The sequence below is a fragment of the Acanthopagrus latus genome, chromosome 1, assembly GCF_904848185.1.
Source record: "Acanthopagrus latus isolate v.2019 chromosome 1, fAcaLat1.1, whole genome shotgun sequence".
Lineage (NCBI taxonomy): Eukaryota > Metazoa > Chordata > Actinopteri > Spariformes > Sparidae > Acanthopagrus > Acanthopagrus latus.
In genome coordinates, this window is record NC_051039.1 from 24554706 (window position 1) to 24580136 (window position 25431).

The window sequence follows — 25431 nt, forward strand, 5'->3', positions numbered from 1 at the left end:
AAGACACAGGATCTCAGGGCAGCAGCAGTTCAAACAGCGAGGGAGACAGACACAGAGTTTCACTGAGAGAAGATGTTTTATTAAAGGGGAGGAAAAGTCACACAGACACACTCCAACACACACATACTAATAAACACAGTGTTCCACCCAGACAGGCAGGCAGGGACAGGCTGAGCACAAGAAATACAACCATTAGCTAGAGAGGAAAAGTCTAATAAGGACACACACACCTCAGCTCTCTCTCCCCACGTCAGACACACATACACACACGCCGGTGCTGCTGCTGAGTGTGCGCTACGCAGCGCGAGGAGCAGGGCTGTTCGACCCCAACAAGTGGAGCATCAGGGAGGAAGAAGCCAGCGAGTGGATGGATGCCTTTTGCAGACTCAGTGGCCTGGACCCCCTGTGGGTGAGTTTGCGATGTGTTCACTGACCCTGAACTCACATTTTTATTTTATTCATTGTGCGTGTGTGTTTTTTTTTTTTGTTTTTTTTTTTGTGTCTTGTCAAGAATAGATAATGTATTGACCACATTCAGTTCAGCTGTAAAGAGTTTGATATTGTGGGTATGTCAACAAGTTTTTACTGTCACAAATTTCAATTTATCTGATGTGAGCCAACATCAATTAGTAAACTGTCATGTGGAAGTTAGTTTTGTCTCTCTGAGCCTGAAATACAAGCATCCCCTGTTAGTTACGTATTTTAAATTCATAACACAATGGGATCATTATGATCTTTTGCATACTTTCTGTTGTTAACCTGTTAAAGCTTTACCATTGATGGGATTAAGTGGTTAATTCCATTAGCATTAGCCACATTAGCAGGTCATCATTGTGTCTGTCTGTCAACTATGCCGCTCATTCGCATCAGACTTAGCTGTGCATTGCTTCATAATAGAATAACAGAATGAAAAATAATAAGCTTGTGTGTAGGGGAGGAAGAGGGAGGAAGGGTTAACCTAAAATGTTAGCTGGCAGTGCTCAGCAATCAGGGAAAAAAATCCCCATAGCATACCCTGACCTTCTCGGTTTGCAGCCTGTACAGTGCATCGGTGTGCCAGGAATCTAACCTAAAGCAAGTCTGAATGGGACAATTTACATTTGATGCGTGTCAGACTTGCCGTCACTCTGCTCTGTGATTCAGCACAATGAGATGCTGGGAGCTGCGTCACACTGAGTGAACTGCTGTTTCTTGGAGAGGCTTCTTAGTCTTGTACATTAGCAAGCCTCCACATTCTGAATTCCGGCTCGAATGTGGGAGAGTGGCCCCAATCCAGCTGGAATGCCAAAATTATTGAATGCACTCGCTCTCAACATGCCTGTTTCCCCCTCTTCCTCTCTGTCCCTCTCTGTTTCTGTTTCTCATTATGGCCCTCTCACTGTTTTTGCTCCTGCAAAAAAAACCTCAAAACAATGGCCATCGAAGTTGTGGTGAGAAAGTGAAAGTGAACTTGTTTTCCATGCAACACTCATTGCCATGAAAGTTCAGAGAAGAGATGTGGTTGTTCTCAGCTTCAAATTACATCCATCACAAAGGATAAAGGATGTTTTTTTTTCATCTCATGTTGGCTGAAAACTTCAGTTGTTATACGTAGTAATCAACCTTTCACATACTTTTAGGATAACGTCATTGCTTACTCACAGCCCTAGGGTAGCATTGAGGATTTATCTGGCTGCACGGCTGAGCTGAACGTGCACAACTGGCTCACCAGAGGAGGTCTGATCCAGAAACACAGACGTGTATGCAACCTTTTCAGGGTGGACAAATTTGAAAAGTGACAATTTAGGAACCAGAAGTGTATTGAGTTTCGTTATTTTTAAATCGAGCCATCCTGTAATTTGCCAAAGGGGACCAAGTCTAGGTGACACTGTCAGGAGTGATCGATGCCCTCTAAAATTAGTGTTGTTAGATCATACGTGCCACATACTCACAGTAGACGCATAATGCTGTTTTGCTCACAAACCAGTGCAAGATTTTAAACACAGAACCTGTTAGCAGAATGAATTTCATTTCAAAAAGGGGTTATTAGGCACTGAATTGCTCTTTCAAATCTAGATTAACTATAACCATGATCCTGGCCCTCTAACCCTAAACCCTAATCCAGGACTCTTACCCTAACCCTGTGAAATGGCATATTGAGCAGATTTACCTTCACATCACTGTGTTTGTCAGGTAAAAATAGACACCTAGCATCGTCCATGCTGTTGGCATCTACTAGTTTACTGCAACTACTTCAGCCAGGGGTGAGAAAACAGGATAAGTGCTGAGCAAAATGCACAAGAAAGTGCTTGGAGAGGGTTTGACGAGGTGGAATTCATACATAAAAGTGGTCCGTTCATCCGTTTGCCATTGACCGCAGAAGTCAGAAGAGTCTGCGAAAGTAGCCTCCCACTCACTGCCGCTCAAGAGATTCATCACTTAAATGGATTTTGGTACATCAGCGCTCACAGAGAACACTAGTATACTCTGTCCAAAATGGTGCACTCATTACATAACCAAGAGCACCTATGTTATGAGGACTTTTGTGAGGATTTCTTAGCAATCCTGTGGTGAGCCAGGCTCTCATGTGCCAGCTCTGATGGGAATAGGTATCCTACAGTCAGACTGTGATTCAGAACCTTTGTGGCTCCAGCGGCGGCAAACAGCAGCTATTGATGGTAAACTTGAATTAATCACCGCACATGCCGGGACATGCCTCCTCCCGAGCAGCAGCAGCAGCATCTACTCGCGCAAAGAGCGTCTCACCTGCCGCGGCAAGGGCTCTGAGTGGACAGTTGTTGCGTAATGATCCTGCAGCTGCCACCAACTGTAGCCTCTCTCTCTCTCTCTCACTTATCCCACTTGGGAGTCTACCAGCCGGGCCAGACTGCTCCGCCATGCTAGAAGCTTTTAAACCACTTCCTGTGGTGACTCCGCAGGGCAGCCTCGTTAGCACAGCCAGACACCCTGCCCCTCATTAGGCCAGTGAGGTGATAAACAAGGGGAAGCAAGACAACAACAAGCCACTTAGCTTCTGGTCTTGTTTTTTAACCGACGACGACCTATCCTGCCCCTGGCACTATTACGTAATGTCAAATGCTTGGCAGCTTTTGCACAACACACATCGTCTTTACTATCCGCGTTTATAGGCTACATTATGAGTATAATCCTTGACCTCATATTTTAACGCGCCGACAGCTTCGCGTTTGTCCGATTAAAATGAGCAAACGAGCCAGAGATGTGGTAAGAAAAATGACAAAACTGACTCAGCTTTTTAGCAAAAAAGAAGTCCTCTTCCAACTCACACTCTCTGAGGATTGGGCACAGACACAGTTTCTGTTGACTTGGCTGTGGTTTCATTCACCACTGCTTCGATGGATGAAAAGTAGGACCTGCACCAAGTCTGGATTCTCAAGACTTGGCCCTCTCCTGCTATGTCTCTCAGATGATGGATACACGCTCCCAGTTTTACCTCAGTTTTTGACTCTCAGGCATATTGTCTTGATCTGAACTTTTGACTTCTTACTCCCTTTTGTAGGACTGGAACCGTACGTGGTACACAGCCAACCCTGACTTGACCCAGTGCTTCCAGAACACAGTACTCGTGTGGGTCCCCTGCATCTATCTGTGGCTGCTGGCCCCCTTCTACTGCCTTCATCTCTACTGCCATGACCGCGGACGCATTCGAATGTCCTGCCTCTGCACCGCCAAGATGGTGAGACTGCACGCAGACTTTGGCCAGTCTTTACTCTATTGTTCAGGGCTTTTCCCATGACTGAAGTCAGACACAAAAGCAACATTTCTGCCAGATCACAGCATATCAACAAAAACACACTGGCAAATGTGACTGTAGATCCCAGAAAGTTCCTCCAGTCATCTCTTTCCTGTCCTTTTCAGGTGTTGGGTTTCCTGCTGGCCTCCTTTGGCTTCGTGGAGTTCTTCTACATCCTGCTGGAGAGGAGCCAGGAGATCCAGCAGCACATGGTCTTCCTACTCAGCCCCATTATTCGCAGTATGACTGTGGTAAATACAGTTGCTCTTTCCTAATTTTTCAACTCATTTTACCCCATTCTTTGACCCGTAAATGCTGCCACCTTTAAAGTACTTTTCCACGATGGATATTGGCTTATGTGACTTTGAGGACTCATTCATCTGAAACATCGTAATATGTGACTAATGCGTGTACTCTCGAATATAACACGAAAGACAAAAGTGCTTTTCATCCAGATCGGTGAAATCTGTATGTATGCACTTTTAGACCTATAGGCTGCCAAGGAATCCTGAGTTCTACAGACTCCCAGTGCACCCATGATTTATGTAGGAAAAAGCCTTGACTATTGAGCAATGCCACTGATTTGTAGCCGTAATCATACATCTAAACCCCTCCTGCGTTGCTCTGGGTAACAGAGAAGTTTTTGGGAATGGTTCAGCATGTGTCCCGCTGGCTCACGTGTCAAAGTGCAGACATATGAAAGGATATATAGTGTATCTACAGTATGTTGGCCAGACACTGAGGTGCAAAGATGCACAACCAGAGATAGATTTATCGCGCTGCAGGCAGTGCAAATATGACATTACCCTGTAAACACAGCCTGTATTTGACCATCCTTCATCAGAGTGTACCGTACACATGTAATGACATCAGTTACTATTTGATGTGCAGTGCACGTACATACGTGGAAAGTTTCAATATGATGACAAAATGTGATCAGTAGGTGCTGTGCAAGCGAGAGACTGTATGTCATAAAGAAAAAATGTGTCTAAGAAAGTATTAAAGATGTTTTTATAGGCCTAGTCTCACAGATCACAGGCCAGTTGGTCATAAACTGTGTGCAATCAGAGTGCTTGTCCACTCAAGCTTATTGAATCAGGTTTATTGCTGATGCTCACATCCAAATGAGCTGTTCACTGGTGGCAGCGCTTTGAGTAATCATATGCTCGAAATGAAGTTCATTTGAATCTCTCTCAACCTTTTGGTTCGTCCTAAAAAACACAAAACCGCTGGATACAAAGGTGATGATACACAATTGTAGCCTATTTTAAACATAATTACACAGAAAGGTCTGGTCTTTATATAGGCTACAGGTGTGCTGCTGGACAAGAGGATTTGACGCCAACTTCTTCTTTGAGCGCCATTGTTCTGACCAAAACTATATTTAAGGTGCAACGTGTTTAATTGCAATGCATCTGCGAGAGAAAAGATAAAGGACAAACCAGTCGTTCATTTTTCATCGCTATAAGAACTTGAAGTTTTGCATAAACAAAGCCATATACAAAAAAAACTAAGTGCGCACATTGATTTGCTCAGGTCTGAAGAAAAACACCACAAATAACTCAATGTTTCGATCCAGATGAGTCCAAGACCTGATTTTAATCTGTACAATTGCTGTTTGTCTCTTCTCCATCCAAATCTCTTGAATTAAACTATAATGCTCCCCCTACCTGGATTAGTTTGGCATGTAAGGCGGGCGACAGTGCAGTATTTATAGAAGATAAGGCCTAGTGTGCAATCAAAGATTTGTTTTCAGTGGCTGGTGTTGATGGAAACAACCCTGAATGCTTCTCACTCCCACTCATTTTCGGCAGATTTTAAATGATACTTAAATGATGAGTAGGAGCAAACAGAAGAGGGGCGCAGCTCGCAACATGGGTGGCATGGCAAGCTCAAAATGTTGTTTATCCCCAGCAGAAGTTGTGTAAGAATTACAATGCAGTACGAGGGTGCTGAGTTCATATAGGAAGGGTTGCTGTATCCCAGTGGGTCTCTAAAGCTGACGCACAGAGTCATATAGGTTTACTCACAAAGCTTCCTCTCTGTGCAGCCTTGTAAAGGTCCTGCACAGTCTCACTCTCTTCGAGTCAGACAGCCTTTCCCACCTGTGGTCTCCTCAGACTCCTGAGTAAATACCAGCACGTGTTTGGGTAAAAATACACTGAGACGTCTCTTGTATCGAGGGATATTTGAGGATATCATTTATCACAACGGGGGGGAAGGCAACAAACAGCTACTAAATCATATTACATGCTCGTATTTAAATCTATCTTTGTCAAAAGATGTAATTTTCATGATGCTGATTGTAGCCACCCACCACCGCCCGTTCCCTGGGTGCAGGCCTGGAACACTGTGCTCTTGTTGCTCTTACCAACCTGTTTTGTTGCCCTTCAACTCAAATTGATGTATGGGAACAGTTCTGCCCGAGTCAGTCAGCCCACGAACAAACCGTGGTCACTATTGATGAAAAGTACCCACTCCACACTGACTATAATCGGCAATACCATGACGTAAAAACTCCTATTCCTTCCCTAGCACTGCACACTTCCCATGTAATTATAAGGTTTTGATTCCGGAGTGATGGACTTAGTTCCACCCACTGACTCGCACAAACAGATGGGCTGATGGTTAGCAGCAATATGGCAAGTCAAGCCGGAAGGCTCAGAATAGAAGGGTCCTTTCCCGAGGTCAGCTTTACGTTCTCCCCACATATGTTAAGGTTTGGGATTGGGGCTGATGCAGCCTCAGCCTTATTAGTCTAGGACATGAAGTACCAGCAGTTTAGGACATAAAGTTCTAGCCATGGGCTTGGTACTACTGACTGTGGGTCTGATATGTGTGGGAGATATCTTTTCATTGAGTTGAGCAAAACTAGGGTGCAGTGTTGGAATATGTTTAACTTGTGAAAACTTTATTTCGGTAATCATTAAGTGCTGTTTTATTTGATTTAGAAATCACTTAAAGAGGCAGTCATCAATATTTTCAAATAGACAATGGTTCACAGGTATAGGTAACAGATATCACTCATAGTGATGACAAAAAAGAGAATTATCGTAAGACTCTTCAGTCCCCTGAGCTCTATGGAGCATTTTAGCATCTTTCAGATGGTTGTTCTGGCCTTACAGTTGCTTTACTTTGCTTTTCAGTTCACCATTTGGCAAAGCTATAGATAGCTGGTTTTAAAAAGAAAACTCAAAAATCCATCCTCCTGCCCAGCAGATGGACGATGTTAGCAACTTGCTGAAAAATATAGCGTAGCATTTAGCATTTGAAGAGGCAGACGTTTCCCCTAGAAAATGGAGACCAAATTAGAGCTAAAAGGAGATCCACACAACTCCAAATGAACGTTAATGTTGCTTCTTGTGGGCTGATTGTGTAACTAAGCAACATTTTCCTAACACGTTCACCATATCAATTTTGAAAGTTGATGATAAGTTGATATGTTTTTTACAGCTTGTTGTGTTACACCCAAGTGGTTAAAAATCAATTAATTCAGCTTATGTTGAACAACAGTCAGTATGTATGTATGGATTTAAAGAGCTGCACTGTTACTAGCTAGAGTACTTTCATTCATATTTTCAGGCCTAAAGCACATCAAATTCTTGACCGTGTTTTGAGTTCACACATTGTCCCTGTATTCACATCCCCTCTTTGGCTCCAACATCCTGAAGACGACTTGAGACTCTAAATTCCCCATAGGTATGATTGTAAGTGCCTGTCTGTTTGTATTCCTCCTTGAATAGATTGGTGAGTGTCAGGACAAACAGAATAAATAATCATCATCAACAGAACAATGAGAACCCTGGATGTTGTTTACATCAACCAGAACACATATGTTCACCTTCTTGGCCATATCAACTTGTTGATGGGAAAATCTTATATAATTAACTGACCGCTAAAGTTTATAGCAGGACAGTGCTGTGGCTCATCCCAGAGTAACCAATGCGGTACTCAGAATGAGACCTACAACCGCTTTCTCCCCACTTGGTGATGAGCTGGCATGACGAAGTGACGTCTCACTTGGCCAACCACTCAAGGAGGGACCAATTAGATGGTTCAACGGCAGATACATGACTCCTCTGAGGAAAGAGAGATGAGTCCAAACGCTGAATCAGTCCTATGTCTGAGAAAACATCACTGTATAGAGTTTGTTTTCAAGAAAAATGTATAGCAACAATAAGTAATGTGTGTATGGCATGTGGCATACCATACATGTGTCATTTTTTTTATAGGCGGACGTCAGCCAGAGCCCATCTGTGCCTGTGGGCAGGGAAATCCCAGAAGCCTAAGTTATTTCTCAAAACCACCATCAGCTGCATTAGATCATACTGATTATACTCTCTATGCTCTGCTGAAAGTGACATCACCAGCTTGTATGGGAGGGGGACTGCTTTTTCTTTCTTCAACTCTATTAAAGGTGCAATATGGAAGATATTTGGGTGAAAACATTAAAAAATAAGCTAAAACTACCAACAGAGTATGAAGAAATAACAGAGTTGATGTTATGTCAAGGACATCTAGGTACTGTGTTGCAGAGATAGCCACGGAAGTTAGCATGCTAACAAGCTAGCAACAGCCCGTTCCGGTACAACATTCCTGTGCTAGCGTTGTAAACACCAGCACTGCCCTGGTTCACCAAGCTCCAAGTTTTACCACTGGATGCATGGCTCATTGCGCTAACTGGCTAACAGCAGCTATAGTTAACATCAGTTACCGGTTACTCTGGTGGTTAGCTGGCTCGTTTGAGTATGAATTAAATGGATGGCTAATTTGTACATGTTGCACCCTTTAAAGTGGAGTAGTACCAAATGGTAATTTAATTGATAAGATTTTTTTTTTCTTTTTTTCCTCAAGAAAAACTTGTCTCTTTACTTAAAATGCACCACAGAAAGAAAAGAGTTTGGTTTGAAGCTTAGAACTGATGGTAACTGTGATCCAAGGCTCATTTGTTTGAGTTAAAAAAGAATTCATACTTGGAAATCATGTATTCCATGTCTGGCTGTTCATAAAACGTGGCATCACAGATTGGAGTTTTGGCTCTCTGCTTTCTAGCTCTGGAGTAAAGTTGCCTCCTCTTTTCTGCTGCAAGAACTGCATGTGATTTCTTAAATTAAGTCGTCCTGTCCCACTGTGTTTGTCTCTCTCTAGATCTTGGCCTTGTGCATCATCCAGTTGGAAAGAGTAAGAGGCTGTCGCTCCTCCGTGTTCCTCTTCCTGTTCTGGGTCTTGGCTGTTGTCTGTTCCCTGGTGCCTCTCAGAGCTAAGATCCAGCTGGCCATGGATGAGGTTTGTCTTCAGCCTCTTAAGCGACGCGGAATGTGAACACTTTACCCTGCAATTTAATAGAAATATCATCACCGTGTCCTGCTCTATGATGTGGCATATTCCAATCTTCCAGAAACCTTTCAACAATACTCTCAGAGCTGAAGTGAACGTGTTGGTCACGTTTGAACTCGCTGAACCTGCAGTGTGAAAGCAGAGATATCTAATCAGGTCTGATCCTAGCCATAGTCTAGACACCGCTCCAGCAGCACAGCTTGAGATATACCCTGTGTCAGCAAAGTGTTTCTATTTCATCCCCCAATTTTAACCAAGGTAACCTAAAGTTAACCAAGTGTTGGAGGATGACACTGCCAATTCTGGTCAGGCCCGTGTGTGTTTAAATTTTCTTTTTCTTCCTGTGTCTCCTGTCAGACACTGCAATCATTGTTGTACGGGCTAAGTTTCTATTTAGGCACACGTAGCCGTGGGGCTGTCGCATTTGCATTTCTATAAAAACACACAAACACACACATCCATATTTCTGTTTTATCGTCCTCAGTGTGACATTCCCACACTGCTTGGGGGAGAGTAATGACGGCCCTGGGATAAATGCTGGTGAGACATGGCAGCCCAGGGTCAGACCAGAGGAACGTCAGCGCTGTGTTTATGGGCCTACACCACTGTAAACACAGCCAGATGGAAATCTATGCATCTGCACATAATGCGAGGCCATTTAGGATTTAGTCACAGATGGTTTCATTTCATACAACCACACTCGTGCACATAGGATAAACACGTGACCACCCATATATCTCTCCACCCTATCATATAGCTTCATCTTAATTAACCAAATTCATATGCCCGGATTCTGTTCATCAATGTCTCTGAAGATTAAATACCATCCAGCGTATCTTGCTTGTCAAACACTAGGTACAACTTGAGAATGAAATGAGATAATATGCTGCATACGATTTGTAGAAGTCAAAAGTTAGACTGGAACTAATAAAGTCAACTTAAAAAAAGGTTATAAGACAGACAACAACAAAGTTTTCTCAGTTGCCATTGACTTTTTACTCAAAAGCTGATGATGCAATTCCAGGAGAAAGAATAAAATAGACTTAAATAGACCGGTTGGCCTTCTTGACAACAGGAAGCTAACAAGACTCACAGGCTACCACTCTCTTGTCTATAAAATATAAGATATCTTATATAAGAATGATATCAAGCCTGATTGTCTAGCAGAGAAGCAAATTAGTGAATAACATAAGAAGAATAAGGGACATCGAAGACAAATAATCCCTGCAAACATATAGGTATGAAATTCCTTTTCAATTAATTAATTCATTAGATGAATAAATCTACGTATTGACAATGTTTTTTGATTCCATGGCTGGTATGGGTCGGTGCAGTCTCTTCAACTCTGGTCAAAGTTAAAAACATGTGCCCCATTTCATTCTTTCCCTATTTACCCCCAGAGAGTATCAGTTTTCTAAAACAGATCTTTAAAACTGAACCGTTGGAAGATGTTTTTGTATGTGTTTACGTCTTTTACAGTGTTATAGCATAAATGCAGATACCTGCACCACCGCAGAACATTTGCTCTCTGAGAAAGTCTTCTTTTCTTGTGATTAATGTGAGAGGTAAAAGGACCAAAGTGTGGCAGCACAGCTCAGCCCTTGTTCCCTGTCAACTTTGTCAGCTCACATTTACATTTACAGTTTAAGTATACGTGACACATTTTCTAAATATTTATAAAGAAAGTGTCTAATTCACATCTCGGCGTCGATGGCACGAGTTGATAGAGTTCATCATGTTTGTGGACCCTTGGCCATTCTTAGTTGCTTGACCTACTTTTTTCCCACCCACTCTCCAACCATACTGACCCTGTTTTTTCACTGTGTGGCCGGATCCATTTGGCTCCTTCATATCTACTTTCTGGGCACAGCACCACACTTTTCAGAGAAAGTCATTTTTACTGTTTACCATGGCTCTGACTTTCACGCATACCCATGCTGCTGCACAACTGGCCGGCTCTGGCTCTGGCAGTGGCGTTGACCCACTTGTAAACAATGCCTCTGCCAAAACCCACAAATTCTGTATGTCAAGAATAACATGCGAGTCCTACATTTCACAAAAAACTCTCAGAGTGGTTAATATCACAGCTGCTCCCTTGATTGAAAGTAAGGGTGCTGGTTTGTAAAACCACAATCTCCCTATTTACAGATACGGGCTCTTAGCGTGACTGAGAGGCAGCTTTTACCATCGCTTCATCTGTATAAAAGTTACTCATTAAATACTTTGGGTTTTCGCCCTGATTTAGCTTAAAGGTCCAAAATACTCTTTATTGTGTCTGAGATCTCGGCGTATAAACCATATCCTCTGCTATACAATGTGTAAGCATGGGAAAAGCCATGTAATGAATTTAGTGTTGTTGTGAAACTGCACACAAAGCCACAGCGGAGATAAATAACACTGTCTACCACAGGATGTGATTTGTTAAGTAACGCTGGAAGAGATGAAACAACCAAAACACATGTTGATCCTGTTGAGAACCTTATGTCTTGATGCAACAACAATGTTATTTTTCTGCGGCATGTGCTCGGCCACGAAGCCAATTAATTGTGTCGCCGGTTCAAAATAAAAGTCGAACTCACGCCACTCGTCTGGAAGGGCTTAAAACAAATAAGATGACGATCTCTAACTAGAATATTCTGGTATTTTCATCCATGCAGCAGCGTTCTTAATCTGTGCTCTCTTATTCCACAGGGTATTGCGTCTGATATCGTACGATACCTCGCCTTTTTCTCCTACTTCACAATCCAACTCGCCCAGCTCTTCCTGTGCTGTTTTGCTGACCAGCCTCCGGAGGGAAAAACCGTCTTGGAAAAGGTAGGCAGAGGAGAATGTATCCCACTTCCGTCAAAAACACTCCAATCCAGTACCCAGGAAAGAAAATGTCTGAGCAGCTATCTTGTGGTTTTCAACTTTTGTTGTTCAGACACTTTTCCCTTTTGGAGGAAATGATGTGATTCACCTCCCTCCCTCCTTCCTCTCCCACTCTAACTTCACCGCTTTTGGCTTCCTATGAGGGCAGTGTGAATGAGCGTGTGTGTGTGTTTCTCGATGTTCCCCTGCATACCTTCAACGCGACTCACTCACGTCAGCGTTGGATAACATCGCGACCGCTGCTCAGAGTGCGCGACCACACAACAGCAAAGGCAACACCTAATACAGATCTCACTGCCCCATCAAACATGAGCTGGATGGAAGTGATTTCAAGCTCAAAATAGAGGTCAGCTGACAGGTGAATGAGAATAAGCATCCGATCGATCAAACAGACGTGTGATGTAATATTTCCCTGGCGACAAACAATCAAAATAGCTGGAAAAGTCCCTAACAAACTCTTGGCCGGCGGTGAGGAAGGCTGAGGGTGCAGAAGCCGCAGTCTGGCGTGGTGGACACACCCATTGGTCGTTCCTTGGTGTGTCCTCCTCTTCTTCCTCCACCACCTCCTCCTCCTTCCCTGCGCCCCACGCTCTGGTCAGAGTTACTCACAGGAAAAGAGGATGAGGAGCGAGAGTGCTGGTAATGAAGAGAGCAAACACCCTGGTGAGGGGGTGGCAGGGTGGAAAGAAGCCATAAAGAATGCGTGAGAGGACAAAGTGTTTGGTGTCTGTGTCCGTGTGTGTGTGTGTGTGTGCGTTCATGTGTGTGTTTCCCCTCGTCGGACGGTTTTTGATGACACATTTCCGCTCTGTCTGCGCTAGACCTCAGAACGTCATCCTCACCCCGCGCTAACACTGACACTCTATTTATTCCGTCCTGTGGGAGTTCATGGCCTCTGCTCTCCACAATGGACCACCTGAATGTACACCGCTGTTTACACACATCAACAGTCTTAAACACACTCCTCACAAATGCACCTTTCAACCATCAAAGGGCGACCTCTGTGAAGCCGCGCATGTCTCGAAAGCCTGTAAGCATTGAGAGATTTACTGCGAAAACAACAGTCAGTCTGGTCTTTAATCTGTTGCAGAATCCCTGTCCCGTCAAGGATGCCTCGTTCCTGTCAAAGATCCTCTTCTGGTGGTTCACCGGGTAAGATGGTTCTTCGATACCTACTAATTTTTAGTCTTCGGCTGACTCACTGTAGCAACAGTTTGTACTTGTTTACAAAAATGTGTGTGTTTCGTTGCCGATTATGTGTATGTGTGTGTATGAATCATCTCCTCAGGCTTGTTGTGAAAGGATATCGCACCCCGTTGGCAGCGGAGGACCTGTGGACCCTGAGGGAGGAGGACCAGTCGAACAAGATCATGTCCGAGCTGCAACAGGACTGGACAGCTGAATGTGCCAAAATTCAAAAGTGAGAACTGACAATTAACATATGGCAGCTTGAACGGGACTCCACAATGGACCACCCGACTGTACACCTCTGTTTACACACATTAACATTCTTAAACACACTCTCAAGTGCGCCAATCAACCATCAAAGGGCCTCTGTGACGCCACCTATGTCTCAGAGAACAGCTTTTTTGTTCAGATATTCCTGAGTTTGTATTATTACCTCATTCATAATGTAAATGTTAAAATTCTGAGTTTCAGAGTCTTCCTCAAAACCACACAGTGCCCCTTTAAGTAGGCATAATGTTTACTTGTTCAAAATCCGAGTTAAGTTAGTGAGAACGTTTACGCTACCTTTTCTAATTAGAGACTGATCCAAAAGTACACAAAGATGAAATTCAACCCAGTGATGGCACAAGAGGAAAAATCAGAGCATTACCAATGTCAGCAGGATTCATCCTCTGGGGAATGTGAATGTTTGCATCAGATTTCGTGGCATAAATAATAAATTAATGTCAACCTCGTGGTGGCACTAGAGGCGAAATCAACAAAATCGCTAGGGTTCACCATCTGGGAACCATGAAAACTTGACCTAAGTGATGGACCAACTGATTGACAGACTACCATCCCCATATTGTTAGTTTGGCTAAAAAGAATGGGCAAAACAGAAGTTGAGACATCCTGACGTTTAGTCTCACATGTGGGTCGAGTTCCAGAAACACGGGGTCCTTCATTTCCCATAGTGCAACCATAACCTGATTTATACACTTACCTTTCAAACTCCAAGCCCCCTCGATTTTATGTAATAAATTATTTGTGTCCAAGCCCAAACCTAGATTACGTTACCTGAATTACATCATCAGTGTTATTTTAGTAAACTTAAAAAAGCTCCATGCAAGACCACAGAAGACACAAAATGTGTGAAGTTCTCCTTTACTGAGCTTTCTGTTTATAAACTAGTGGTTGTTGTATTAAGAACTGTGCAGCAGAGGACTGATCCTCACAGGGAAAACACATGTGCAGGGCAATGCGCATGTTGTCTTTCATGTTTCCCTTGACTCACGCGGCTTTCTATTTTGATCCACAATAAGCTCTGACTATTGTCACAGCTTAACAGCCAAAGAATCAATTCCATTTTATTGCCGCATGGCGCTGTTGAATTAATTGCCTGAGCAGAGCATTACTTAGCCATCACTGAGGTAAATTGAAATTCAGGACGTCTCATCCAAAGGAGTCTCTTGAGGACATACGGTACCATAATGCCATAGACAATAGCCCTGTGTCATTTTCAAAGCTTGTTAACATGATCCAGCGCTTTGAAGAGCCGTCGTTAAGTCCAATAATTATGTCAGCGAATAATGCTTTTAACTGCTGCTGGCAAATTCTTGGGTCCATCAACAACAGGTTTTTTTTTTCTTTACAGTCTGTTTTACATTAAACAACTTGAAAGGCGCCAGCACCATGTTGGGCCATCACTGACACAGCTGTCTTGTCTGTAACTGCATTCTCTCCCTCTGGCAGGCAGGAGAAGGCCTTGGCGTCGGGTGTGGCGCTGGGGAGCCGACTGCAAGACCAGGCTCAGCTCCTCAGGAAGCTGCAGAAGGAGCAGAGCTCCGGCTTCTTCCTGCTCAGGACACTGGCGCGCAAGTTTGGCCCGTACTTTCTGACCGGCACCCTGTGTATCATCTTCCATGATGCCTTCATGTTCGCCATCCCCCAGGTGCTCAGGTGAGACTTGAAGGACGAGTGTGCCAAGACTAAAATCTGCCCTCAACATGACTGCAACAAGAAGCCGTGGTGTGATTTGTCAGTGCTGAGAGATACTAGCTGTATCTCAACCCAGAAGGCTCAGGGGTATTTGGTTTGTGGTGCAGACAGCCCCCAAAATAACAAGATAACCCACAAATGCCCTTGTGTGCGCTCACTCTGCATGAGGACAGAAATCAGGCAGCTGTGCTTTCATAACAAGAGGTCCCAATAAAGCTGCTCAAAAGATGGTTACTATTACAAGAAACTGTGTCAGTATGTTTGGAACGAGAAGAGTTGTTGTTGAGTTTTTTCAAATATAACTTTTTCAGTACTCGGAGTCCCACAAACCAAATGGCATCGAGCACACTGTATTAAGGGGAGCAGCAGCCAATACTCCCAAACCTCAGCTCGGACTGAAAATACCTGGATGGACTGCAATCCAGGCCATAGTAAAAATAGGTTTTATTGTGTTTTTGGGGTTGAACTGTCCAAATCAATTTCAAGTTTTGGTGAAAAAGATGATATATTCGCCGGAAGACAATTTAAAGGAAAATGGGTTAAGCTGAATGTGGGAAAAACAAAAACACCACAGTCACAATTGTAAAAAAACACTCCTCCGTTATCACCTCGGATATCACCTTCATTGTCCTATTTTCAATGATGTGTGACACTGACAACCCAACAACAACAGAAGCTGGCAGCAGCGAAAACAGGTCATGGCTCACCCGCCACCCGCCGCACCATCCCACTCGCCAGACTGGAATGTTGTTGTTGATGCACAGCACAGAATCAGTGGAAGTGTTAATTACGGTCGGGGAGCTGTAAGCAAGAAAAAGTTAGACGAGGCCACAGCCTTCTGTGCTCCAGTAAGGAGAGGAGGACGGGCGGTGAGCGAGAGGGAGAGGAGGCTCTAAATGGCAGAAATGTCGTCGGACCACAATAAGAGAGCCGCTGGCCAAGTGTTAGGGCAGTCCGGCCACAAGCTGAGCACTGTTGTGCAACCTAGTCGGCCGGCAGCCACAGCAGCGCTCCAAGGCCATTGGTTTTGGGCACACAATGGAAGTCAAATATTACCAGTTCGAATAAAAAACAATCATGTTGACATGCCTGTCTGTGTCCACTTTGATTTGCATCATTCACTACTTTCCAGGGAAACTCATACGTAGCGATGAGGCTTTGAGTCATGACCCTCGCGCAAGTTCCAAAAAAAAAAAAAAAACGGCTTAACATCTCAACACTTCTCTTCCTCCACAGTCTTCTTCTGGATTTCATGAGAGACGAGGATGCTCCGCTGTGGAAAGGCTACTTCTACGCCACTCTCATGTTCCTGCTGTCCTGCCTCCAGTCCCTCTTCAACCATCAGTACATGTACACTTGCTTCACTGTGGGGATGAGGGTGAAGACGGCCGTTATGGGCCTGGTTTACAGGAAGGTGGGTAAATCTGTATCTGTGGCCGTGTAGCCGCTAACCTCCAGACACGACATAAATTACGCTTTAAGTAGCAAAAACAAAAGCGTCCCTCCCTCCAGACAGGAAAATAGTACACACAGATGATGAACAGCTTTTACTAAGATGAATGATTGTCTGAAGGTTTTACAGGGGTGTAAATTTACAGTGGACACGCTGCACTGTGGGCTAAAATGTCTCTCTCTCCTTTGTTGTCAATCCAGTCGCTGGTGATAAACAGCGCAGCCAGGAGGACTTGCACTGTGGGCGAGATTGTGAATCTGGTTTCAGCAGACACTCAGAAGCTCATGGACTTTGTGGTTTACTTCAACGCTGTCTGGCTGGCTCCCATCGAGATTGCTCTCTGTCTCTTCTTCCTCTGGCAGGTATGTCGAAATGTAGTGTTTTCACAACACAACCGCGTTCCAGCTGAAAAGTCCTTTACAACAGTCTTTCTTTCTTTTAGCATCTCGGGCCGTCGGCTTTGGCTGGGATCGCCACCGTCATCCTCATCTTTCCACTCAACGGGATCATAGCGAAGAAAAGAAGCAAGCTGCAGGTAAAGGCCGTTGCAGGAATCCTTCACACTTTTGCTCCAGTAGCCCTGACATCTGGCACGTCAGGTCAGGGATGCCACAGCTGGTTTAGATAGTGGCTGAGGAGCCGTGTGGGTGTTTGGCCTGGATGGTACATTCTCCCTTGTCCTTTTGATGTCTGCCCCATATAACTTGTTTGAAAAACAATGAAAGGAAAGAGTGGGCAGTAGGAAGACATATTTTTTTCATTTCTTTGGAAAAACAACAGAGGGCTCTGTAAATTTGGATGCCAATTTAATCGAACTTAGTCTTGAGCGCGGTGACCACACGCCGGGCCCTTTGTTGTTTCCTTGTCATAAAAATAACGAAAATGTAACAAGCTATAAATTCTTACAGAATTAAACAAGTTCCACAATGTTCAAGAAAACTGCTACATCTGTAACAAGGGCAGACAAACCCGTGTTCACAAATGCATGTATTTGCTGTGGTCTGGTAATTGTCTCACTGCCCTCGTTTCAACATCGTGGAGGATTTTTTTTTTTTTTTCATTATTATAAATGTCAAAACCTCTTTGTCTGCTCAACAGGAGATTCAAATGAAGTTCATGGACAGTCGCATCAGGCTGATGAATGAGATCCTTAACGGAATAAAGATCCTGAAGTTCTATGCCTGGGAGAAAGCCTTCCTGGAGCAGGTCTTGGGCCACAGGAGAAAGGAGCTCAAAGCCCTGAAGAAGTCTCAGATCCTCTATTCCATCTCCATCGCATCCTTCAACTCCTCTTCATTCCTGGTAAGAGCACTAAACAAAACAAAAAAAACCTCAGATTTTGGTGTGAAGAAGATGACTGGTGTATTTTTCTAACTCTAAATCACATTTAATGAGAAGACCAAATTCAGTGATTAACTGATTCCGCTAACCAAAAGCTGATAAATCCTATTCCTCTGGGCCGACTGCCCTTCCATACCACACAGCTATGCTAGCTTGGTGAACCTCATAGTAGCGGTAGAAGAGAAGTATCCAATAGTTGTCTGTCCAATACTTATTTTGTGTCTGGACCAAACCAACAGACCAATAGACCGACTTTGCAATCCCAAGAGCCATGCTGCAAGTGTGGCAATGAAACAAAAAAAATGAAATGATATACTTGTGACCTGTTTTCAAAGATTCCTGTCTTCAATCGGAATGGGCTCGGGGCTGAGTGCCACAGACAGGGCGGGGAAGTCAAAGAGCACCAAGAGACAGTCTAATGCAATGCTGTTGATTTTCGTCTTTTCATGGGTTTTATTGACAATTAAAGAAATTGAGAGTAACACCAGCCTTATCCTTTAAATTGTGTCTCTAAATATCACCCATCACACAAGTCTTTGCCTGTAAAATTCATATTTAGCATCTTTCCCTCCCCCCCCTTCAAGATTGCTTTCGCCATGTTTGGAGTCTATGTGACGCTCGATGACAGGAACGTCCTGGACGCACAGAAAGTCTTCGTCTCCATGGCGCTGATCAACATTCTGAAGACCCCGCTCAGTCAGCTTCCATTTGCTATAAGCACGACGATGCAGGTATGTGACAGTTTAATTTCATTCGCACGAGTTCTATTTTCATGGTCCCAAATGATGTATATAGGTTAGCTAACCACGGACTCTGTTTCAGGCTATGGTTTCACTGAGACGTCTGGGAAAGTACCTGTGCTCAGAGGAACTTAAAGTGGACAATGTCTCAAAGGCTCCATTGAGCTCTGGTAAGAACCCCACCCATGAATAAATGAATAAACTACTATACAGCTCTGTTCAATTTCACCAATTTCCACAATTTGTTCCCCATACTGCCTGAAAAGTACAGGCTGTCATAATCAATAAAAGCAGACCACAAGATTTTGTTGTTTATATCTGTGGAGTACCACAGCCGTGTATGGATCATGTGCACTGTCACTTCCTGGGTCCCGGGCTGACTGGTAGACAGGGTAATTATAGGATGTTTCCATTTAGTGGTCGAACATAAATCACAGCATGAATTCAGACATATGATTCAGAGAGAAATAAAAAAAAAAACACTGCACTCTTCTGTCTGTAATCTGTCAACACTTCCTAAGACAGCTTGTGAAAAGGCAACAGCTCTGTAATTTGTATGATTAAGCAAATTCACTTGTAATTACGCCCAGGCTGCACTCTGACGAGTAACTTCAAGGGGGAAATTTTGTTTTGAAAGTTTGTTTGTCACCGAGGTTGAAAGAACACATCCTTTCTTCAGTGATTATTGCAGGTTTGGTTCATTTTACTCAAGCTTTCGTTCTCATTTAGATGGGGAAGACGTGGCGATAGAGGACGGCACTTTCAGCTGGTCCTCAGAGGGCCCTCCGTGTCTTAAAAGGTAGGAGTTAAGACAGACAAAGGACTAAATCCGCAATAAAAACAAATGGAGTCTTACAGGACAATTCCCCTCTGTTGACAGGATCAACTTCCATGTGCCGCGGGGCTCCCTCGTCGCTGTGGTCGGACATGTGGGCAGTGGAAAGTCCTCTTTGTTGTCCGCCATGCTTGGTGAAACAGAAAAAAGAAGTGGCCGCGTCTCTGTTAAGGTGCTGAGCTCATGCTCCACGTGCAAGCTCTATTCACAGTTGTGGGTTTTCATTTAATAAATATTGACAGTCTCCCTCCTGACACGTGTCTTCACAGGGCTCAGTGGCGTATGTGCCACAGCAGGCCTGGATCCAGAACGCCACAGTCCAAGACAATGTCATATTTGGCCGGGAGAAACTGAAGACGTGGTACCATCGAGTGCTGGAGGCCTGTGCACTGCTGCCCGACCTGGACATCCTACCAGCTGGAGATGCCACAGAAATTGGAGAAAAGGTAATAAAAATAGATGTAAATGTGTGAGATTGTCACCTGTATGAGATTGTCTTTTAACAAGCTTTGACTAAACTTAATAACAATTGTGTTCATGCAGGGACTGAACCTCTCAGGTGGGCAGAAGCAGAGGGTGAGCCTGGCCAGGGCCGTCTACAGAAAGGCTGATGTCTACCTCCTGGATGATCCGCTGTCTGCCGTTGATTCACATGTGGGCCAACACATCTTTGACAAAGTCATCGGACCAAAAGGAGTCCTTAGAGACAAGGTAAACCATGTAACCTGCACTGTGTAATCAAATTAGCTGCAGGGCCAAAACATGGTTTTACAACACCTAAACCGCTTGACCTGTGCTATTGTTGTCGTAATATGGAAACCGCCACTTTGCTGACATTTTTGTTTTCAAGAAAGCCTTAATTTAGTCTTGGATTGTGCTTACATCCTATTTTTCGGACTTGTGTGGCTTGCTTTACAGACCCGCATCCTGGTGACCCACGGGATGAGCTTCCTGCCGCAGGCTGACCATATCCTCGTGCTGGTAGATGGAGAAATCACAGAGAGCGGCTCCTACCAGGAGCTGCTCAGCCGCCACGGCGCCTTTGCTGACTTCATCCACACCTTTGCCAACACGGAGCGAAAAGAGAGTGCCATACAGAGAGGTGAGGAAAAAATTACAAAATAAATAAAGACAATGTTCTGGTCATTTTTGTCTTTGTCAGGTGTTACTGTGTGCAGTAAGAAGGACCGATATGTCTAAAAATGAATAGTCACAATTTAAAAAGCAAAACAATTGTGCTTTTCCCATAGCTGGCTCCAGGAGGTCCAATGCTCGTCTCAGCATGGTGGACTTCATGCCGTTCTCCAGAGACCTGTCACAGGAGCAGCTCATCGGGTGCGTAAACAAGCGTCTGAATTGTAAAACTGTCACGAACATGTTTGGCATGCCAGGCATCTTTTTTACGTAACTGACCTCTTGCTTCTCCATGACCTCCAGGGGTGACACCACTAATACCAACCTGCAGAATATGGAGCCTGTGTCGGAGACGGACGAGGATCAAATACCAGAGGACTTGGGCAAACTGACTGAGGTTGATAAGGCCCGCACTGGAAGGGTGAGTCTGAAAATGTTTTTTGATTTCACCTCTAGTGGTGTGAAATTGGAGCTTAGCTGCACTCCCCCTTGTGCTAAAAAACAATTCACATCTTTAACGCTTTACTCATTATACATTTTTTTATATTAACATAGGATCAAGTGACTACTTGTATGTATACATAGGAACTACAAAGAATTATCACTGCAGGTCTCCTTACCTCCTCTGAGCTTATAAGCACCTTTCAGCTCATTGTTTTGGTTAATCTGCCAACAACTGTGGCGTTTTTGTTCACTCACGCCACTCTAATAGCATGTTTTTTTTGGCTGATGCAGGCGGCTGGTTTTTGTCAACCTGTTCCGCAGAAAGTTGCAAACAAAATTTGAACTACTAGCTGGTGAGCATAGTGGAGCTTTAAGCAGCTAACAGGCAAGATATTTTCCTCAGGAGTTGAGACCAAAAACAGAGCCAAAAGAGAGTGCATATTGGACCTACATTCACAAAATGGCAACTCTTAATTAATGATAGTGTTTCTTACCAAGTTTGTCATATAAACTTTAAAGGTATCAGTGTTTCTGCTGCCACCAATTGGCAAAAAACTCAGTTAACGCAGCTTTACTAAACATAAAACAGGAAACTGAAATTCCTTGTGTCTGTCTTTTTACAACAGGTGAGGTTGGAGATGTACAAGAAGTACTTCAAGACCATCGGCTTGTCCATCATCATTCCCATCGTCTTCCTGTACGCCTTCCAGCAGGGCGCCTCACTGGCCTACAACTACTGGCTCAGCATGTGGGCTGACGACCCCGTTGTGAACGGCACCCAGATTGATACCGACCTGAAGCTGACTGTGTTTGGCGCACTGGGCTTTGTACAAGGTCAGTTAGTTTCATACTTGAAGAAGCATAAATAAAAAAATAAAAGACAAGGGACTTACGTAACATTTGTCCTCCCTCTCCAGGAATTGCCATCTTCGGTACGACTGTCGCCATCTCCATCTGCGGCATCATAGCTTCCCGCCAGCTGCACATGGACCTGCTGATCAACGTGCTTCGCTCTCCGATGTCTTTCTTTGAGTGCACGCCCAGCGGCAACCTACTCAACCGCTTCGCCAAAGAGATCGACGCCATCGACTGCATGGTCCCCGAGGGCTTGAAGATGATGCTGAGCTATGTCTTTAAACTCATGGAGGTCTGCATCATCGTGCTGATGGCAACACCTTTCGCGGCCGTGATCATCCTGCCTCTGGCTTTCCTATACGCCTTTGTCCAGGTACAGTTTCTCCTAAAACTTACAGCTAAGGACTTTGAAACTTTGTTTTCTTTGAGAGCAAAAGCTTGGTTCCATTTCAGCGTGTTATTGGAAAGCTCCATGCTCCAAAACCAACCCTGCTGATTTTGTCGTTCACTTGTGTTTTGCTCTCCACCTGCTGACACAGATTTGACACACATTCACTTTGAATTATGGGAAAGCCCTCAGCGCTCCCTGATGGTTTCGCTCATTAAAGCCAGTGTTTTACTTTTCCACTGTGGGCTACAGAGCTTCTACGTCGCCACATCCTGTCAGCTGCGGAGGCTGGAAGCTGTGAGCCGCTCGCCCATCTACACCCACTTCAACGAGACGGTGCAAGGCGCCAGTGTCATCCGGGCCTTTGGAGAGCAGCCCAGGTTCATTTTGCAGGCCAATCAGCGGGTGGACTTCAATCAGACCTCCTACTTCCCCCGATTTGTGGCCACAAGGTAAGACGATGTTGGATTTCTGCATCCATTTTCTCAGCTTGTGACGGACGGTGATGATTCATCGCACCAAGAGGTTCCCACGATGGCTTTATGTTACATGGTTAAACAAAATAACCTCTGGCTTTAGCCATGAGAGCACATCTTGGAGCTCGCCTGCACACAGCTAAATCAATGTTACATCCACAGGTGGTTGGCAGTCAATCTGGAGTTTGTGGGTAATGGTGTGGTCTTAGCTGCTGCCATTCTGTCTGTGATGGGAAAAAGCACCCTGAGCCCAGGCATCGTTGGTTTGGCCGTGTCACACTCCCTCCAGGTACAGTTGGAGGCTCTGCTCACATGCATACTCACACACATGCTCATAACATAAAATAAAAGACAGCCTGTTTCATACACCACGCAGCACTGTGGGAGTTGATCCAGTTGCGTGCTGCATGTGGCAATTAGAGGCTAAACTTTAAAAAGTGGAATATGAAGGCATGGCTTTGCTCTGTCAGCACGAAAATAAATCATTGCTTTTGATATTGCAGGTGACTGGAATCCTGAGCTGGATCGTTAGATCCTGGACTGATGTGGAAAACAACATTGTGTCTGTGGAGAGAGTCAACGAGTACGCTGATACTGCGAAAGAGGTAAGTGTTCCCACCGCTCACTGAAGTCAGTAACAGATCCTTGCTAAGGAGACTAAATCCAACCCAATACAACAAGAGGGCCTTTTTGTTCTCTACTTACCCTGTGTTATTGTCTCATTCAGGCCAGTTGGAGTATAGAGGGCAGCTCCTTGCCACCGGCCTGGCCCAACAGAGGTACTCTGGAGTTCCTGGACTACGGGCTGCAGTACCGTAAAGGCCTTGAGTTGGCTCTGAAGGGCATTACCTTGAATATTCATGAAAGAGAAAGAGTAAGTCATCTTGTATAATATAAACAGTTTGCGATCTTAATTCCTGGATCACTTTAATTGCTTCAATTGTAGAGTTATGTCCTAAAATAAATGAATTCTCTGTCTTTTCTAGGTAGGAATTGTGGGTAGAACAGGAGCGGGGAAGTCCTCACTTGCCCTGGGAATCTTCAGGATCTTAGAGGCGGCGAAGGGAAAGATCTTCATAGACGGAGTTGACATTGCAGAGATCGGACTCCACGACCTCAGATCACGCATTACTATCATTCCTCAGGTACGGCTGTAAGAATAACAGAAAGTGAGGCCTGGCTTTCTTCACATAAACTGTTTGCAATGACTGCAATCCAGTGCTGAATAATCCTGTCTAAGCTGTAGTAATCCTGTTTCAAATATGGACAGTTTGGTGATGAATAACATCTGCTGTCCTCTCCCTCAGGACCCCGTGCTGTTCTCTGGCTCCCTCCGGATGAACCTCGACCCCTTTGACACCTACACTGATGAGGAGGTGTGGCGTTCGCTGGAGCTCGCCCACCTCAAGAACTTCGTCTCTAATCTGCCTGACAAACTCAACCATGAATGCTCAGAGGGAGGAGAAAACCTCAGGTACACACGGGTCTTAAATCTAATATATTATTATGAGGATATCCACCCGCATAGGACAGAATCTAACATTTAATTATTTCTCTTCATCTCTCTCCAATTCTTTGTCCGCGCAGTTTGGGTCAGCGCCAGCTAGTGTGCCTGGCCAGGGCTTTGCTGAGGAAAACCAAGATCCTGGTTCTGGACGAGGCAACAGCTGCTGTGGACCTCGAGACAGACACGCTCATCCAGTCAACAATCCGCACGCAGTTTGAAGACTGTACTGTCCTCACCATTGCTCACCGCCTGAACACCATCATGGACTACACCAGGTACTATAAATTGAAATCCAATCAGTACTTAATTTTTTTGTGGTGTACTGTGAACTGAAGGGAAACTAATGATAATGTGGATCAACAATTATTCATTTTAAAAGGTCTCACTTTGTAGAATTTTTATTTTCATTATAAAGCCAAGCTTGTTGCTGCAGAAATACTGCGAAAGTATCAAAACGCTCAATTCACGGAGGCTATGCGCACAGCCTTTAAACGAGCCATCAGGACTTCCGCAAGGTTGTGATGTTACAACTTACAGTCACTTTTCAGTTACTTCCATGCAAAAGGTATAACTTTTGGCTCTAGGAACATGTAGTGGCAAGTGTTAATTTTGTCATTTAAGAGACTAAAAATCAATTACATTATTTCTAAAGGAATTACTTCTTAGTTCCAGCTCTCCAGTTCACTTGCTTCATTTAATCAATGATAATTCAATTTTAAGCTCCGTAACAAATTACTGTGTTAGATCAGGTGAAATAAAAACTGCTGGGTCTAAAACCAGTCTTCTTTATTTCCTTGCTGCTTCACAGAGTGATCGTCATGGACCGAGGCCACATTGTTGAGATGGAATCTCCAGCCAATCTCATCGCACAGCGGGGACAGTTCTACCGAATGTGCAGGGAAGCTGGGCTGGTCTAGTTCTTCATCGGGTTTCGCACCATGGAGCTGGTGTCCTGGCATACAGACGTGGCACCTTATTTGTGTGGCTCTCGAAAACGTTAAACCGGACCATTCCAAGCTTTGTGGCAGCTCAAAACTCATCTCCCCATGAAGGCATTTCCAATGAATCTCAAGAGATGCGGCTGCTGACGAAGTCCATATTTGTTGTTTTTTAATCACACACAGTCATGCTGTC

The 25431-nt window shown here is 44.3% G+C and overlaps 1 protein-coding gene across 1 annotated transcript; it reads left to right on the forward strand.

The window, feature by feature from the left end:
* On the forward strand, positions 1 to 25431 carry abcc6a (ATP-binding cassette, sub-family C (CFTR/MRP), member 6a). The gene is made up of 31 exons (XM_037107654.1): positions 1 to 409; positions 3518 to 3694; positions 3877 to 4002; positions 8900 to 9037; positions 11780 to 11902; positions 13050 to 13111; positions 13248 to 13379; positions 14879 to 15085; positions 16361 to 16538; positions 16778 to 16939; positions 17020 to 17112; positions 17676 to 17879; positions 18503 to 18649; positions 18741 to 18828; positions 19388 to 19457; positions 19539 to 19665; positions 19763 to 19939; positions 20037 to 20204; positions 20412 to 20595; positions 20744 to 20828; positions 20931 to 21048; positions 21698 to 21905; positions 21989 to 22299; positions 22567 to 22766; positions 22953 to 23079; positions 23294 to 23395; positions 23518 to 23664; positions 23777 to 23935; positions 24098 to 24264; positions 24378 to 24572; positions 25106 to 25431. Exons 1-31 carry the CDS (start codon positions 368 to 370, stop codon positions 25212 to 25214), a joined length of 4533 nt encoding a protein of 1510 aa, XP_036963549.1. The 5' UTR covers positions 1 to 367; the 3' UTR covers positions 25215 to 25431.

Bases quoted from the DNA above. Each gene is read 5' to 3' on its own strand.
- abcc6a (XM_037107654.1), top strand. From the start codon at position 368: ATGGATGCCTTTTGCAGACTCAGTGGCCTGGACCCCCTGTGG. The intron at 410-3,517 runs GTGAGTTTGCGA...TCCCTTTTGTAG, and splicing joins GTGGCCTGGACCCCCTGTGG to GACTGGAACCGTACGTGGTA. The intron at 21,049-21,697 runs GTGAGTCTGAAA...TTTTTACAACAG, and splicing joins ATAAGGCCCGCACTGGAAGG to GTGAGGTTGGAGATGTACAA.